Here is an 18,136-nt window from a genome sequence, read left to right as displayed (position 1 = left end):
AATCTCACAATTTTGAATCCTGAGGACCACTAACATGAATTTTACATGCCTTATACACACAGTGTTCCGGGTCTCTGCCCCCTTCCTCCTGCATCACACTGCTTCCTTATATACACACTACGCACCAGCTCTCTGCCTCCCTACCCTGGATCCCACTGCTGCCTTATACACACGCAATACATCAGCTCTCTGCCTCTCTCTCCCTGAATCACACCGCTGCCTTTTACATACAATACACCAGCTCTCTGCCCCCCTCCCCTTGGATCACACTGCTACCTTATACACACACACATTGATCCGGCTCTCTGTCAACCCCCCGCATCACACTGCTGCCTTGCACAGACCTATCATTGGATCTCACCTCCTTATCCAGCCATGTGCTTGAGCTCCGTGCTCCCCTCCCACAGTCTGATTAGTGGTGCCATTGGAAGTCCCCTCCTTCACCTCCTGCTCTCTGCACTACTCCCGGTGCCTCCCTCTGAGTTCACAGAAGCCAGAACTACAGAGGAGTCATCAGGTATCAATGCAAGCTATGAGTATTGACTCAGTGTGCATTGAGAACACTGGGCGGTATACATCCGGCAAAATGTTGTTTTGCGGCAGAACCCCTGGGGACCACCAAAATTTCCTCGTGGACCATGAGTGGTCCACAGACCACTGGTTGGGGACCGCTGAGTTAGAATGCTGATTAGAGCCAGGCCTACTCATTCTACATCAGTGACTGACCCTATAAATGCTCTTTGGCTGAGCATGCACAATTCAAAACTATGTGAAATAAAACCCCAGAGGAGTAGAGGCTATTATATCCACAAAGGAGCAGCGCCATATTAATGCACAGAAAACACAGCTTCATTAAAATTAATGTGGTTTTCAAACAGGATGTCCAACAAATCTATATAAATGTGTTGGTCAGGTGTCCACAAACTTTTGGCCAAATAGTGTACCTCATGGCTGCTTTATTGGCGAAATGTGAGACGCAAAAATGAAGAAATGTGTACACATTGCACCCTTCCTACTAAACTAGGCACTTTTGTCTGTAAAGGCCACCTCACCTTACAACTGTAAAGGATTCCGGGAACTAGGTTTTCTAAATAATTATTTATACTAAACATACAAGTAAATGACATACAGTACCTTGTACAGGAGATAAATGAGATAGGCCACTTCAGGAAGGTTCTGCAGCAAAAAGATCCACACCAGTGGCTTTAGTTCTTTTATGATCTGTATAAACAAAACTGTAGTTATCAATGTGGCTTTTTTTTTTAAATGTGTGGTTATACTAAGCAAAGCATCCACAGAATGTCCATCCACCTCCAGTCTGAGCTGCAAATATGAATTTTTCACTGATTTTTGATACCTACTAGGGAACCAGTGGAGAGATCTTTACACTGCAGTTCCCATGACTTGCCTCTGTTAATTTTCTTATTTGTTGGCACCCAACATGAGAATGACAGAACATTATGTGGCTGTGCGTCCATAAGGCCGTACAGGCGCCGCCCCCTCTTGGTTTACCAAGAACAAAACACAACAGAAGCTGCTTGCCTTGAGACTCTCTCTGCTTGGAATTTTATATGATCCCATCTAAACACAGCATCAAGGAGGGAGAAAAAAGGAGTCATTTTTGCTTATCTAAGTTGTGTGTGTAAATTTTAGCTATGAAGAGGTGTTAGACTATTTTTACAAAAACAGCTAACAATAGACAGGTAATCATGAATAAGATTTAAAATTGCACCTACTGGTTAGTTGGAATGTGAATTATTGATATGCAATTTTTTTTTATCAGAAAGGAAAAAAAAATGAATACATTTGTAGTCCTAACTATTATAAAGAAAATATATACAAAACATTTGATGCTTTTTTTAAAGTGGACCTAGTGGAACATCTAGGAATGTTAAAGGATAAGTTCACCTTTAGGAGCAGGTTACATGTTACACCCAAATTTAGGATGTAACATGCTCCTAGTGACCCACCTCCTCTTGCCAACGCTCCCCTCACTCAGCCCAGATCACTGCATCATTCATTGTTTCCTGTGAATTAATTAGACTACAAGTACCATCAGCCTCTGCAGCTGATGGTTTGTAGTTCTCAATGGCTTGTAGTGCTCACTGGTGGGCGTCCTCATATTTCCATTGATTCTTCCTGCCATTCAGTAATTGCCTTCAACACAGGCAGACAACTTACTAAGTATCTGCAAGAGCCACGCATTGCACCCACAATCTGCTGATTTACATGCTGTCCTGCACCAGGAACATTGTGAACTTGGCCTCAGACGCTACTGCTTAACCCCTGGTGCTGCTTCTTTAATGGTCACCCACCAGTCATCAGCAGGCAGCTCTGACATGAGGAAGAACAGGATCATAGGTCAGGTACCGCTGCTCATTAGCTGCCTCTGGCAGGATGTAAATCACATGAGATTCTTCAGAAAAGTGACTGGTGTCTCGGCATGCATCGTGTGGAGATGGAATTGGATTTTCCTGGTAAATCACATACTTAAGGTTTATATAAACCATAAATCTAGTTTTCAGTATGTTTGGCATCCTGCCTCATTGTATAAAGTTTTCTTACAGTGGAACTTTAAGGGGGGGGAGTGCATAGTTACATAGTTAGTCTGGTTGAAAAAAGGTCCGATCCATCTAGTTAAAAAAAAAAAAAAAAAAACACAGAAGACACAAAGAAACCCTCTATATATACTATCCTATCCCCACAGTTAATCCAGAGGAAGGCCAAAAAAAGCCCAATAGTGCATGATCCAATTCGGTCCAGTGGGGGAAAAAGAAAATTCCTTCCTGATCCACAATGAGGCAATCGGATATTCCCTGGGTCAACTACCCCTTCACAATCTTCCTCCAGATGTAGCAGATTACAATTACTGGTAACTAGGTATCATGTGATCACTATGACTGGTCATAGCAATCACATGATAACAATGTAAAACAAGCTGTCATGAACGGATTTCCATTCATAAACAGCTTGCTTACAGTTGTGATCTGTGATTGACCCCCAGAAATCACTTGGTATCTGGCTACCTGTACCATGTGATTGGCTGTAGCCAACCACAGATCACAACCATAAGCAAGCTGTTTATGAATGTTAACCCATTTATGACAGCTAAAACTATTGCTTATACAGTGATCAGTGTACAGTATAAGCATTAACAAGTGTAAAAAAAAAAAAAAACAAAAAAAAAAAAACAAATGTAGCGCTGGTAGATTTACAATCTACCACAGATTAGGTAAATTTAGTAAATAGTGTGTTAGGAAGGTTAAAAGTTCGCCTCTGTTCCAGCTTGGCTGACGTTGTGTGTGCTTCTGTGCTGACCGGTGGGAGTCGCTGTTACCATTAGTCAGTGTTGGAAGGGCCAACGTGTCAAAGTGTATAGATGCTCCTCTGTCTCGGAGACAAGCTCGGTGGAGGTGGTCCTCCGAGTTGCATTCTGGGAAGGGGGTATTTATGGGACAGACGCCATGTTCTAAGGTTTTTTTGCAGCCACCTGCTGGCCCTCCTGGCCGACAGGTATGCGTTAAGGAGCTACCTCGTGGTCCTCCGATCGGAAGGCCCACGATGCTACGGCACAGGGGTGGGTCCAGAGGCTTGACTGGGGCCTACCACCGCGGCCGAGGAATGGTCCTGAGCTGTCGGTCCTGTGTGACGAAGCTGGACAGCCGAGGAGATCCCAGGGGAGGACCAGTCTTGGAGAGATCACGCAGCGTGCTGGTCTATAGAGGGGCCTGGTGACTCGGCTGGAGGACGTATCCAAAAGAAGTAATTATACAGCATAGTGTCGCCGGTTCGGCTTAAAGGTTCAGGCACTGTGACTGACTGTTCACTGCAGAAGGCAGAGGATCGTGCAGATTTATCCCCCAAATAAGTCTGTGGCAGAGACTTTAGATTCGTGCTGCATACTGGCTGCTAGACCAGTGAGAGAGGCCTATTCAGACGAGCAAAGAGTGCATCCCATGAGGGGAACACATTCCACATAATTATCTGAATTCTACCGGGACATTTGTCGTTAAGATCTTGTAAGAAGATATTTGAGTATCTCCTGAAGGTTTCCTTTTCCGTCTCTTTCCTGCTACTTCCTAAAGTTTGACTGTTCAATAAAGCAAACGTACTCCAGTGTTGGTGCGTGTGTCGTCCAGCAGTAAACTCAATGGAACCCCTAGACCTGGTGCCGGTGAAACAGAGGGAAGTAAAGTGAAGGTAACAGACCCGCTTAAACCAGCAGCTCCACCGTGAGTTAGTGCTACATTTTGGGGCGTCGTCCGGGATTTGTTGACCGACAATTATTGCAACCCAGTGGAGTGTTTTACCGGGAGTTTACAGAGAGAGCTGGACTTTGAAAAAAAAATCTTTTCAGGAAGAGGAAAGGTTAAACTGCAGGACTTTGCTTTTGGGTGCGTAGACGCTGGGTGCCAGAAAAGGCCCGGGAGCTACGTGACTGAAAGAACAAGTGGGAGGAGTTACCCTACTTGCTACCGCGTGGGACGCGTGTAGTGTGCTTGGCGCCGGAGGTAAAGAGAAGCCTCGTGATCATGCTGAAAAGATCAGAGTGTGGCCATGTCTTTTCCGGCATTCCAATCGGTTGTGGGACCCAGAGTGTTCCCTGCAAGCACCGTGATGAATACTGTGCAATCTGGAACTCTGCTCACGGATACTGGAGTTCGAATGAAACCGCAGGGGAAGTTTGTCCTGTATACCTCGGGAGATGTTGCGGGACTGGGCATGACCTGCCATCGATGTGGAGGATTGGCCGTACATCTTCGTCCATTCGGCCAATGTCCGCAGTGTGGAGAGTATTTGTTTGTAGTGGAGCCACCTACTATGCCACCCCGTGCCTATCGGATGGATTGGGTGACAGGTATCACTACAGTGGAAGCTGCTATCGCTACAGAGAGAGAGCGACGGGCCGCCACTTCGCCTGTTGTTACCGACAATGTTTCAGAAAGAGACACTGCTGCTGCCGTCTCATCAGGAGACATTACTTTGATTCCTGAGTCCACTACACCTGTTCCTATGGTGCCTACTCAGAAGAAGGTGGGCTATGTGAATGCTTCTCGCGGCTGTGGTCGAGGCCTACCCCAGAGGTTACCTGAGCCGGAGCTACCAGAATCTACGTCTGGAACGGGTAAGCCATTGTTGGGGACTGTAAATAAGTATTTGCCAGCAGAATTGAGAGACTCGGAAATAGAATCCATGTCGGATCTTTCTGGGGATGATGACTTGTTCGAAACCATGTCACAAGAGCTATTGTGGTCACAAGGCGAGGATGTTGCCTCCACAATGACCCTTCCTGAATGGACTGCCATGAGTTCTGGGAAGATGTCGCCCTGTGTGGAGACGCACAGTGCTGTTGTGGGGACTTTGTCAAAAGTTATTGATTCACTACAGACACCGGCTGGGTCTATGGTGAAAAAGTCATTAGACTCCTGTGTACCGCCTGGTATGGGAAAAGACAGATCTTTGCCAAAACTTGATCGCTTGCAAAGGATGTTAAACAAGCGTGTGGCCGCAGAGTATGGATTAGAATTCCCCTATGTGCCCCAGGATGTCATGCGGGAGATTGAAGCTAATCGGGAACTTTGGTACAATGAAGCTATATGGGACTAATCGTCTGTGCCTAAGCCCTTTAGAAAGACTGGATGTTCTGTCCGGATGGATGAACGTTTTGACGGATGCTTTGTTCATTGGAACTATGGTCGGCATATCTATGCTGATAAAGTGGTGATCTGCAGACCGGGAAAGGACAATGCTGTATATTTTATTACCACTGTAGATAAATAAGGAAAATATGTGACTCTACCAGATCCTCGGTCTTACTGGTAATTATGGACACTATTACTTTGAAGTTAGCTAGTTAGATAGCGACAGGGCAAAGAGATCTGCGTGGTCAAGATCTACAGATCCTGTTCTGTGTTTAAATCCAAGGACTTCTGTTTGCTAGCTGGATTTCTTTTATAAGAAAAGTTCTTGTGCAGGGATGGACTCCAAAAGTGCATATTCTTTCGAATACAAATCAAAAGGAAGAGAGTCTCATTTTAAATGAGGCTTTGCTCCTGGTGTTGCGTAGTGTGTATATATGTGTGTTTAAATATGTTTCTTTTTCAGGGATCATATGTATAGCTGGGAGGCTTTTCAGCTAGTTAGTTAGTGAGGTTGTAAAAAAAAAAAAAAAATTATATTGTGGTTTTGTTCGCGGCTGTGAACATAATGTTTTATAGATATAAGTCTCATAATGTCTTTAAACTGTCCTTTTTCTCTCTCTTTGCCTATCTAAAGTTATGAGAAACTCAAATGCTACTCTCAGGCTTGAGAGTTACTGTTACTGCGTTCAGGACAGACGTTGGGGACAACGTCTATTGTATTGGGGGGGGGGGGGGGGGAGTATGTAGCGCTGGTAGATTTACAATCTATTGCAGATTAGGTAAATTTAGTAAATATTGTGTTAGGAAGGTTAAAAGTTCGCCTCTGTTCCAGCTTGGCTGACTTGTGTGTGCTTCCGTGCTGACCGGTGGGTGTCGCTGTTACCATTAGTTAGTGTTGGAAGGGCCAACGTGTCGAAGTGTATAGATGCTCCTCTGTCTCGGAGACAAGCTCGGTGGAGGTGGTCCTCCGAGTTGCATTCTGGGAAGGGGGTATTTATGGGACAGACGCCATGTTCTAAGGTTTTTTTGCAGCCACCTGCTGGCCCTCCTGGCCCACAGGTATGCGTTAAGGAGCTACCTCGTGGTCCTCCGATCGGGAGGCCCACGATGCTACGGCACAGGGGTGGGTCCAGAGGCTTGTCTGGGGACTACCACCATGGCCGAGGAATGGTCCTGAGCTGTCGGTCCTATGTGACTAAGCTGGACAGCCGAGGAGATCCCAGGGGAGGACCCGTCTTGGAGAGATCACGCAGCGTGCTGGTCTATAGAGGGGCCTGGTGACTCGGCTGGAGGACGTATCCAAAAGAAGTAATTATACAGCATAGTGTCGCCGGTTCGGCTTAAAGGTTCAGGCACTGTGACCGACTGTTCACTGCAGAAGATCTGATACATCTTGTGGCAGAGGATCGTGCAGATTTATCCCCCAAATAAGTCTGTGGCAGAGACTTTAGATTTGTGCTGCGTACTGGCTTCTAGACTCGTGAGAGAGGCCTATCCAGACGAGCAAAGAGTGCATCCCATGAGGGGAACACATTCCACATAATTATCTGAATTCTACCGGGACATTTGTCGTTAAGATCTTGTAAGAAGATATTTGAGTTTTCCTGAAGGTTTCCTTTTCCGTCTCTTTCCTGCTACTTCCTAAAGTTTGACTGTTCAATAAAGCATTGAAAACGTACTCCATTGTTGGTGCGTGTGTCGTCCAGCAGTAGACTCAACAGAACCCCTAGACCCGGTGCCGGTGAAAGGGAAGCAAAGTGAAGGTAACAGACCCGCTTAAACCAGCAGCTCCACCGTGAGTTAGTGCTACACAAACAATCCCTGATAACCCCCAGAGTAGTAGTGTACTATGGTGACACTGAACTACTCTGATGACAGGATGTACAAATAAACCTGAAAAGCAGAAAAAAGCAAAAAAAAAAAAAAAAAAAAAAGTTTACAAAATGTAATAATAAAAAAAGTATATATATTTTTTTTTTACATAGTGTCACCAGTCAGTATCCCTGGTCACCACCACACCAGTCATATGATGTACTGCACTGGTGACAGTATGTAAAAAAAAAATGTATTTAATTTCTAAATAAATAATGGCTAAACCCAATGATGGGGCACAATTCCTCCCACTGACACAGATGATGGGCCATTGTTTAATCTCACTGTCGTTGGGGCATTTTCTACTGTCCAAAGTCAGGCCTCCCTAAAGCCATAAAGACAATAAACTGGCCCTTTGTTTGGAAAGTTTAGAGACCCCTGACTTAGAGGATGCAGAGAACAGGTCCCACCATTCTAACTTACAGATCAGGGGTCTGCCTGAATCTTAGACTTACAATATATAGTCACTGCACTGATTCAAGAATTGACGCCTTCTATTCCAATTAAGTGTTTGGAAGAGCACAGGATCCACTGAGCTTTCACCTGCAGAGTGCCAGATGGCCCACTGAGAGATATAATAGTTTGCCTATACTACTTCCGTACAAAGGAAGTCCTTCTTCAAGCCTCAAGAGACCACCAGCCTTCATCTCTACAGGGCACCAACTACCAACTATTTCAGGACTTGGCACCCCAGACCATTGCAGGTGGCAAGAACAATGAAACCCTACCTACAGCTCCTTGTTAAGCAAAAGATCCGCTATAGATGGGGATTTCCCTTTAGCCTCTGTTTCTCCTTTAAAGGGAAACAATACAGTGGGACTTCACCAAAAGAAATCCAGGATCATCTGAAGCTCTCCAGCTCCACTCTCCAAAACCATTGCACAGAGCAGGTAAACATGACAGTTTTTTGTTTTTTACTAAAATAACAAACACAAGCTTTACAATCACTTTAAGTGATAAAGGTCCAAGAGAGAAATTCCCCTCAGAAATGTTCTTATTTTTTTACCTTAGGTCTGCTTTGAAATGTAGGCCCTAATCCTAAGGCCCTGTTCACACTATGCATTGCACAACCAAACCCACCAACTCTAAAAATATAGATCATATAATGAGGTCCTCTACCAAAAACTGATAAAACTGATATTTTCATTTTGGAAGATGATGATGGAGGGCTCTTTTTCCTTTGGCCATTTTCATTTATTTTATATTCGTGAGACTAAAGCATATGCAAGACAGTGGAGGAAGTTCACATCTGAGGTTCCAAAGATATATGGACTCTTACCCAGTAGGAAATTCAATCGAATCTACTTATACATTCAGTTTAACTTTTCGGGTGGAATGGCCCTTTAGAACCCGAAAATACAAGGTTCCTGCTTTGAAACATATATGTAAGTAAGAGCCACAGAACAATACTCACAGCTAGAATTCCAATGGTGACTTTCAGAACAGCCCAGCATAAGCCAATGGCAAGAATAATGCTATGAGTTGTAGAGATTTCATATAGGCCAGAGACCAAGACCAGGACAGTGAGACAAAGCTGAAAGAAACAAACAATACAAATATCACATTAATACACAGGTATTTATAGATATAATCTACATTTCAATGGTTGCTGGACAAGGAGAAATAATGAAGAGAAAGACGTTCATTCCTTGACGTTGATCTAACCCCACTGACTAAAATCTCAAACGCTTTATATTTGCAGCTTTCATTACAATAATACCTGATGATCCTGCCATGAAGGTGGTCCCTTGGAAGAGAAGATTTCCCTCTACACTTATTTAGGGGACATGGCCACCTCCTTACAGATGCTAAAGGAAATGGTTATCAAGTTCGGGGACTTCTCGGGCTTCTCTATTAACTGGTCAAAATCAATTCTTATGCCTCTAGACCAGGGGTCTCAAACTCAAATTACCTGAGGGCCACAAGACAAGCTTTCATATCCCATGGGGGCCGCATGCAAACTTTCAAACTTCAAAAACAGCACTGGTGTCAGGGGGCGCATAATTACCCCAGCACTGGCGTCAGCATTAACCCCCAGCACTGGTGTCAGCAGACGCACAATTAACCCCCAGCACTGGTGTTAGCAGACACATTATTAACCCTCAGCAGTTGTGTCAGCGGACGCACAATTAACCCCCAGCACTGGTGTCAGCAGACACATTATTAACCCTCAGCAGTTGTGTCAGCGTACAGACTATTAACCCCCAGCACTGGTGTCAGTGGACGCACTATTAATCCTAAGCACTGGTGTCAGCGGACGCACTATTAACTCCTAGCACTGATGTCAGCAAATGCATTATTAAACCCAGCACTGGTGTCAGCAGACGCATTATTAAACCCTAGCACTGATGTCAGCAAATGCATTATTAAACCCAACACTGGTGTCAGCAAACGCATTGTTAACTCCTAGCACTGATGTCAGCAGACGCATTATTAACCCCCAGCACTGATGTCAACAAACACATTATTAACCCCTAGCACTGATGTCAGCAAACACATTATTAAACCCAGCACTGGTGTCAGCAAACGCATTATTGACCCCTAGCACTGATGTCAGCAAACGCATTATTAAACCCAGCACTGATGTCAGCAAACGCATTATTAACCCCTAGCACTGATGTCAGCAAATGCATTATTAAACCCAGCACTGTCAGCAAACGCATTATTAACCCCTAGCACTGATGTCAGCAAAAGCATTATGTCAGCAAACTCATTATTAACCGCTAGCACTGGTGTCAGCAAATGCATTATTAAACCCAGCACTGGTGTCAGCAAACGCATTATTTAACCTAGCACTGGTGTCAGCAAACGCATTATTTAACCCAGCATTAACCCCCACACTCCACAAATAACCCCCTACACACAATTTCTACCCCAGTCACCCCACTAAGGACTTGCCTCAGTGTGATGGCTCACTCACCTCTCCTCCTGTCAGCTCCTGGCTTCAACACAGGCCTAGTGACAGGGCACCCAGAGAAGGACACAATCTCCCACCCTGAGGTGGTAGCAGGACCCTGGATCCGGGGCTCTGGTCGATCATCAGCATGCCTAGGTGGGCGGGGCGATGGGCGGATCCTTCCTCCGCTCTGTTTTCTCTCTGGGTTACAGTAGCGTGCAGCAGAGAGGACACAGGAGATGGAGAGACATAAAGCTCTTCGGCGCCTCCCCCTCTGCGGTGCCTGGGTGCAGTGCAAACGCATCCAGGATTGGCCCTGCCTGTGGGCCATTTGTAACCAGTCTGCGGGCCGCTAATGGCCCGCAGGCCGGTGCTTTGAGACCACTGCTCTAGACTCACTCACTGTGCCTTTGCCCACGGGCACCGGACTGATGGCCATTGCCAACTCTTTTCGATATTTGGGTGTGATAGTGTCCCTGGAACCCTCTAGTTACCTCCAGCTAAATTTGGGCCCATTGCTAGATAGACAACGGGAAAAATGCCTTAGCTGGTGTAAACTACCCCTCGGTAGTAGGAAGAGTGAATCTGATCAAAATGGTATGGGCCCCACAACTTTTGTACATCTTTCACAATTCCCCTATGTGGATTTCTAATAAGTGGTTCAAGAGGGTGGACACACAGATGCATGATCTCATCTGGAAACGTGGGAGGGCTCAGTTTGGTTTGTATATATTACAGTATGGGAAGGACAAAGGTGGTTTGGCGGTTCTCCACCCTAAAATGTACTTCTTGGCTTCCCAAACGCAGCAATTCGCTGGGCTAGTAAAGACGACCCCATAGTACATTTAGTGAACTAGATTAACCAGGAACTAAAGGCCGGTTCTCATATGGAAATGGTTTTGCTGAGTGTGCCCCCCTCCTCCCCAACGGCTGTCCTCCTTAAAAAGGTTTGGAAGGCTTTTCGAGAGGCCTTGTCTATTGAGGGCCCTTTGGGGTTTACTCCCTTGGATATATGGAATGAAATAAACTCCAGGGATTTTCTACATGGCAACAAAAAGGGATTTGGTTCTTCCCACAGATATACATGGATAATATACTAAAATCTTTTGCACAGCTTAGTGCTGAATTTTCACTGCCCTCAAAATGTTTTTACCAATACCTCCAACTCAGGCATGCTCTGCAGACACAAAAAACTCTCTTTGACAGTGACTACCTCTCCTCTGCTGCTGGAAATCCTTCAGGCGGATGCAAGGAAGGGTTTAATATCTAAAATATATGCAACTCTATTGTCCTCTATCGAAGATCCGGCGGCTTCTTTGAAATGTAGAGCAAAATGGGTGGCTGACATTGACGGGGACCAGTGGGATATGGCCTTGGAATCAATCCCAGTCGTCTCTATCTCGGCGTCTCATAGGCTGTCACAGCTATTTTTACTACATAGGGCTTATCGGACGCCCAAAAGACTGTATGACTGGGGGATAAGAGAATCTCCTCTATGCCTGAAATGTAAAGCACAACTAGGCGACTGGAGATGCCCAAAACGTAATCGCTATTGGACTGAAGTCGTATAATACATTTCTAGCCTGACCCAGGTACCTGTCCAAATGACTCCCTTAGTATGTCTGCTAGGAGCCATAGAGGAAATGTACCAGAAGGGAATGTATCTTATGATCACTAGACTATTGTACCTGGCTAGGAAACATATTGCTAGATACTGGATGGCGGCTACAGTACCCACAGGGAAGCAATAAATATCTTATGTCAACTCCCTCCTTCTCAGAGAACAACTGGCCTACCAACACAGAAATGCGGCCTTTAAGTTTGACTTTATCTGTCAGCCTTGGCTAAATAATCCTAGTCTTGCCCCACCGCAGTTAGTAATGGAGATTTTGAAACACCTAGAGCCAGGGGTTGGGAAGAGAGGGAAGAGAACAATTGTTACTACCTGTTGTTTGTGTGTATATTTAAAGGTGCTCGGACTAATCAAATCCGAATGCTAAAACAGAGTGTTTCCTACTATTCTATCAGATATAGTACAGAATACTAGTTCACAAGTTGTTTGGATAATGTTGACTGTTTTACATGAGCGGTGATCTGCTGATGTTGGATGTATATTCTGTACAGTTGTAATGTCACTTCATGCATTGTCTCAATAAAAAAAAAAAAAGTTTTGATTAAAAAAAATCCTGCCATGAAGGTCAACAGGCACTTCCTGTTACTGAGGACCATTGTCTTCCAGTTTTACTCTTGTGTTGTCACCCTTTCACATCACAACACTGGTGGACTGACCCTTTTAAGCTAAAATCCAGTAAAAAAAAAAAAAAAAGTTTGTGCCACGTAGCACCAGTCACGTAAATTACCTCTAATAAAGAATATCCTGTGTTTACTGGGTACTTACTGGCTGGCTACTAAATTTTCCCTCCAGTGATGCTGGGTACTCCCCACAAAATTGATCTTCTGGCACTGTTGAAGTTAAAAGAAGCAGTTGCAACTGTAAAGGGCTCACTGCGTTTGCCCACACCTCCTTAGCTCCATTGGCAAATCTGCTGGTATTCTTTTTTCAGAATGCAAGGCATTCTGTGAAAGGAGGATGGGCAGATGAAATGACAGGATCTCCCCTGTCTATTTACAGAATGTATTACATTTTGGAAGAAGAATACTAGGAGTTTTGTAGACAGATTAGTGGACAGTAAGGGGAGGGTGAATGCACAAGTCTTTCACCATCACAGCCACATGCGTGGGAGTGATATCATTGCGACCGAATGGAGCAAACACAGAAGAAAGACTGGGTGAAGATGGAAGTAGTGCTCCCACACTGACAGCCCAGTGCTGAAGGGTTTCCACTGACAGGTAAGTCAGTCATAATGTGCTAGTGTGCAGTGCATACTAGCACTTTATTTCACAAAGCTGCAGCGGGCCCAGAAAAAAATAAAAATAAAAAGGAAAGCGTTAACTATTGCTTTAATTAGAGGTAAATTATGTGACTGGTGCTGTGTACCCAAAAATATTTCTACTGGAGTTCAGCTTCAAATTGGTTGTAGAGGCAGAAGGTTTGTTATCATGAAGATAAAAAACCTTCTGTGTGCAGCAGCCCCAATACTTACCTGAACCCCATCTATATCCAGCGATGTACACGACTGCCTCAGCCGTCCAGGACTTTCCCTCCTGATTGGCTGAGACACAGCAGTGGTGCCATTGGCTTCCGTTGCTGTCAAAGTCAGTTAGCCAATCAGGAGAGAGGGAGCGGGGATGAACCGACATACGGAGCTGCGGCTCAGCTCAGGTGCCCCCATAGCAAGCTGCTTACTGTGTGGGCCCTCGACAGGAGGGAAGGGCCAGGATCACAGAAGAGGGACCCGAGAAGAGGAGAATCCGGGCTGCTCTGTGCAAATCCACTGCAATAGAGCAGGCAAGTATAACATGTTTGTTATTTTTGAAGAAAAACAAGATTTTAGTATCACTTTAAAGCTACCCTCCTTGAATCCCATAGCTCCAAGGGCAAACAAGCTGAAGTCTGGGGGTAATTGTACATTGAAAATCATCTCACACAATATTTAAAGGGACACACCAATATTAGCAATGTTCAGACTGCATTTACTGGAAGGTGTCATAAACAGCACACAGCCAGTATTCTACCGTTCAAGTTCATACCTTTAGAAAAAAAAAAAAAAAATCAATCTATACAGACAAGGCAGAATTATTGATAGGACAGCACATTATCATGCTATTAAACATCAGAGGAAGTGGCTGTGTCAGTTTATAGCAACTTCTTTCCATTTCAAGCCAAGCCTCTGACACACCACCAACCTTAATGGTCTTCCTCCAACTTCCAATGGCCTTTAACATAAGGCCTGATATATCCTTCGGCATTTTATTGCACCCCATAGGCATTCGATTGTACACTACCGGCCCTAAATGCTGACATGCATTCAAGGGTGGATAAACTTAGATTTTCTTTACTATGAATAAAATGTAAAATAATATTGCCCTATGAATAATGGCAGGAGACCCAAGTATTTCATCCACATTAAATGACAAGATACTTTAAAAGAAAATTAAATGTTGAAGTGCACTACTGCAATGGAAAACGGAGTACTGCAAATATTAGAATTCCATTAGAAAAGTTCAACTCAACCATAGCCAGATTCAAGACTTAAGTCAGCCATAGGTGGACCGAATTTCGTTCTGGCTACAGGCAGTGCTGAAGTTGATCCATCGATTGACTTCAGTACAACCAGCCTGTCGGGTACTTTTGCCCAATAACTGCTGGCCGCTGTATCCGCCAGCAGTGATCATTGTATTCTGCTGGTGGGGAAGACACAAAAGCGATGCAGAGTGGATTTCCCCCATCAACACTGACTGTGTTGATAGAAAAAATTGCTTGATTTTCCCCTTTCCTATAACCTATAATTGAAGGAACAAAAATTGCATAATGTATGGCCTACCTTAGACCCAAGAAATGTGAAGCCTGTCTAAAGCCATCACATTTTGGATAGAGTAGGGAATGGTAAGAAACCCTGTAAGCATATTTTATCTGTGTCCAGTTAGGGAGATTTCCCTTCACCTCCTGTCCTGCAGATATAACCAGGGTGTCTATTGACGTCCTCCCAGAACCCCGCCCCCCTGGGGGCGTGCATCGCGCACTCTGGGATCATTGTGTCCTTTGGACACAGCTCATCACATGTCAAGGTAAAGGACCAATCACAGCAGCCCTTAACATATGATCAGCAGTGTGCAATTACAGATGATCCCATGTAATCAAATGCCAGTTCGACATTTCCTTTCCTCAGCGCTGTCACTGTGTGAGGAGAGGAAAGCAATAAATAAAAAAACCCAGTGGTGATTAAATACCACCAAAAGAAAGCTCCACCTGTCTCAAAAAAAATTATAAAATTGTCTTATGGGTAACAGTGCTGCATTACTGCACAATTGTCATTCAAAGTGTGAAAGCACTGAAAGCTGAAAATTGGCCTGGTAAGCAACAGGGTGAAAGGGCCCAGTGCCTACCTGCTGCTTGGATAGTATAGTACATCAGACTTGCATTATTTATGTACTTATTACATAGTCTAACCATGTATCCACAACAATGTTTCTACATTGCCTTGATAAAGTATTCATACCCCTTGACATTTTCCACATTTCGTCAAAAACGTATTTTATTGGGATTTTATGTGATAGACCAACATAAAGTGGCACATAATTGTGAAGTGGAAGGAAAATGATAAATGTTTTGTTTTTTTTTTACAAAAAATTATCTGAAAAGTGTGGCGTGCATTTGTATTCAGCCCCCTTTACTCTGATACCCCTAACTAAAATCTAGCGGAACCAATTGCCTTCAGAAGTCACCTAATTAGTAAATAGAGTCCACCTGTGTGTAATTTGATCTCAGTATAAATACAGCTGTTCTGTGAAGACCCCAGAGATTTGTTAGAGAATCTTAGTGAACAAACGGCATCATGAAGGCCAAGGAACACACCGGACAGGTCAGGGATGAAGCTGTCCAAAAATGGAAAGAGTATAATACAACTGCAATCCTACCAAGACATGGCCGTCCACCTAAACTGACAGGCCAGGCAAGGAGAGCATTAATCAGAGAAGCAGCCAAGAGGACCATGGTAACTCTGGAGGAGCTACAGAGATCCACAGCTCAGGTGGAAGAATCTGTCCACAGGACAACTATTAGTCGTGCACCAGGGGCGGATCCAGAGCCTAGTCTCGGGAGGGGCACTGGCAGAAAATAGTTTTTTTTTTTGCGGGAAAGTTATCGGGGCAGTGGCTGGTGTTAGCGCTTTCATCATCACGGCACCATGGTTGTTATGGTGTCATTTCTACTATTACATTGTAATATAAAATGAAATGGTTCAACTCACCATAATGCAGAATCAGTGGGATCCCTGAGCGTGTCACTTGCCACATCCCTGCCACCGGATGCTGATTGTCACTTGACACATCACCTGCCACACATTGCGGATTGTCACTTGCCATGTCACCTGATACACATTGCGGATTGTCACTTGCCACATGTTGCCGATTGTCACTTGCCACACATTGCTGATTTTCACCTGCCACGTCACCTGCCACATGTTGCTGAATTTCACTTACCATGTCCCTGCCACAAGTTGCTGATTTTCACTTGCCACGTCACCTGCCACATGTTGCTCATTTTCACTTGCCACGTCCCTGCCACAAGTTGCTGATTTTCACTTGCTACGTCACCTGCCACACGTTGCTGATTTTCACTTGCCACGTCACCTGCCACATGTTGCAGATTGTCATTGGCCTGCTAAGATGCAGATTGTCACTTGTCAGAGTGAAGGCAGGCAGCAGAGAGATGATGTAATCTCTCTGCTGCCCACGGCTGCACAGTGAGGGCGGAACTGCAGTGATGCAGGATGGGCGGTGAGAGATGATGTCATCTCTCTGCTCCCTGCCCGCTGGCTCTCTGACTGGCCAGCACCTCCACTCTCATGCCGACCGGCCCGCCCACTTACTCGATGATTGCCCTGCCCGCCCGCACACTTGCCTACTAACCCCCCCTTACTCATCTGCCGACCTGCAGTGCCCGCTCAGGCGCTTACTCACCTGCCGACCCCACTGACTGGCCAGCACCTCTACTCACCTGCCAACCGGCCTGCTCAGGAGCTCACTCACCTGTCAACTCCCGCTGACTGGCCCTCCCGCACACTCGTCCCCTGACTGGCCTGTCCATCACTAATTTCTCGGAGGGGGCAATTGCCCCGTTGCCCCCCCCTGGATCCGCCCCTGTCGTGCACTCCACAAATCTGGCCTTTATGGAAGAGTGGACGAAGAAATATATTGTTGAAAGAAAGCCATAAGAAGTCCTGTTTGCAGTTTGCGAGAAGCCATGTGGGGGACACAGCAAACATGTGAAAGAAGGTGCTCTGGTCAGATGAAACCAAAATTGAACTTTTTGGCCTAAAAGCAAATCACTATGTGTGGAGGAAAACTAACACTGCACATCACCCTGAACACATCATTCCCACCATGAAACATGGTGGTGGCATTATCTTGTTGTGGAGATGCTTTTCTTCAGCAGGGACAGGGAAGCTGATCAGAGTTGATGGAATGGAGCCAAATACAGGGCAATCTTAGAACAACAGCCAGAGCTACAACTGAATAGTTTAGATCAAGGCATATTCATGTGTTAGATTGGCCCAGTCAAAGTCCAGACCTAAATCCAATTGAGAATCTGTGACAAGACTTGAAAATTGCTGTTCACAGACGCTCTCCATTCAATCTGACAGAGCTTGAGATATTTTGCAAAGAAGAATGGGCAAAAATTTCACTCTAGATGTGCAAAGCTGGTAGAGACATCCCCAAAAAGACTTTTAGCTGTAATTGCAGAGAAAAGTGGTTCTACAAAGTATTGATTTTGGGGGACTGAATATAAATGCACGCCACACTTTTCACATATTTATTTGTAAAAAATTTGGAAAGCCATTTATAATTTTTCTTCCACTTCACAATTATGTGGCACTTTGTGTTTGTCTATCACATAAAATCCCAATAAAATACATTTATATTTTTGGTTGCAACATGACAAAATGTGGAAAATTTCAAGGGGTATAAATACTTTTTCGAGGCACTGTAAATTAAAGGCATTTTTTAATTTAATAAATTACATACTCCCGTGAATTTCAATTTGCTTGCCACAATGATCTGCACAAGTCAAATTATAAGTGCTGCAATTATGAAGGAAATACGA

The 18,136-nt window shown here is 44.7% G+C and overlaps 1 protein-coding gene across 1 annotated transcript in view; it reads right to left on the bottom strand.

Moving 5' to 3' along the window:
- Window positions 1-18,136, bottom strand: part of LOC141111035 (uncharacterized) — a 94,494-nt gene that overhangs the window by 13,826 nt on the left and 62,532 nt on the right. Inside the window, exons 6-7 of the mRNA XM_073602962.1 lie at window positions 8,929-9,048; window positions 1,135-1,221 (exon numbers count right to left, since the gene is read on the bottom strand). Of these exons, the coding sequence (XP_073459063.1) occupies window positions 1,135-1,221; window positions 8,929-9,048 (207 nt within the window). The remainder of the gene's footprint in view (window positions 1-1,134; window positions 1,222-8,928; window positions 9,049-18,136) is intronic.

Source organism: Aquarana catesbeiana, linkage group LG10 (assembly GCF_042186555.1).
Source record: "Aquarana catesbeiana isolate 2022-GZ linkage group LG10, ASM4218655v1, whole genome shotgun sequence".
NCBI lineage: Eukaryota > Metazoa > Chordata > Amphibia > Anura > Ranidae > Aquarana > Aquarana catesbeiana.
This window is presented reverse-complemented; position numbering and strand designations above follow the sequence as displayed.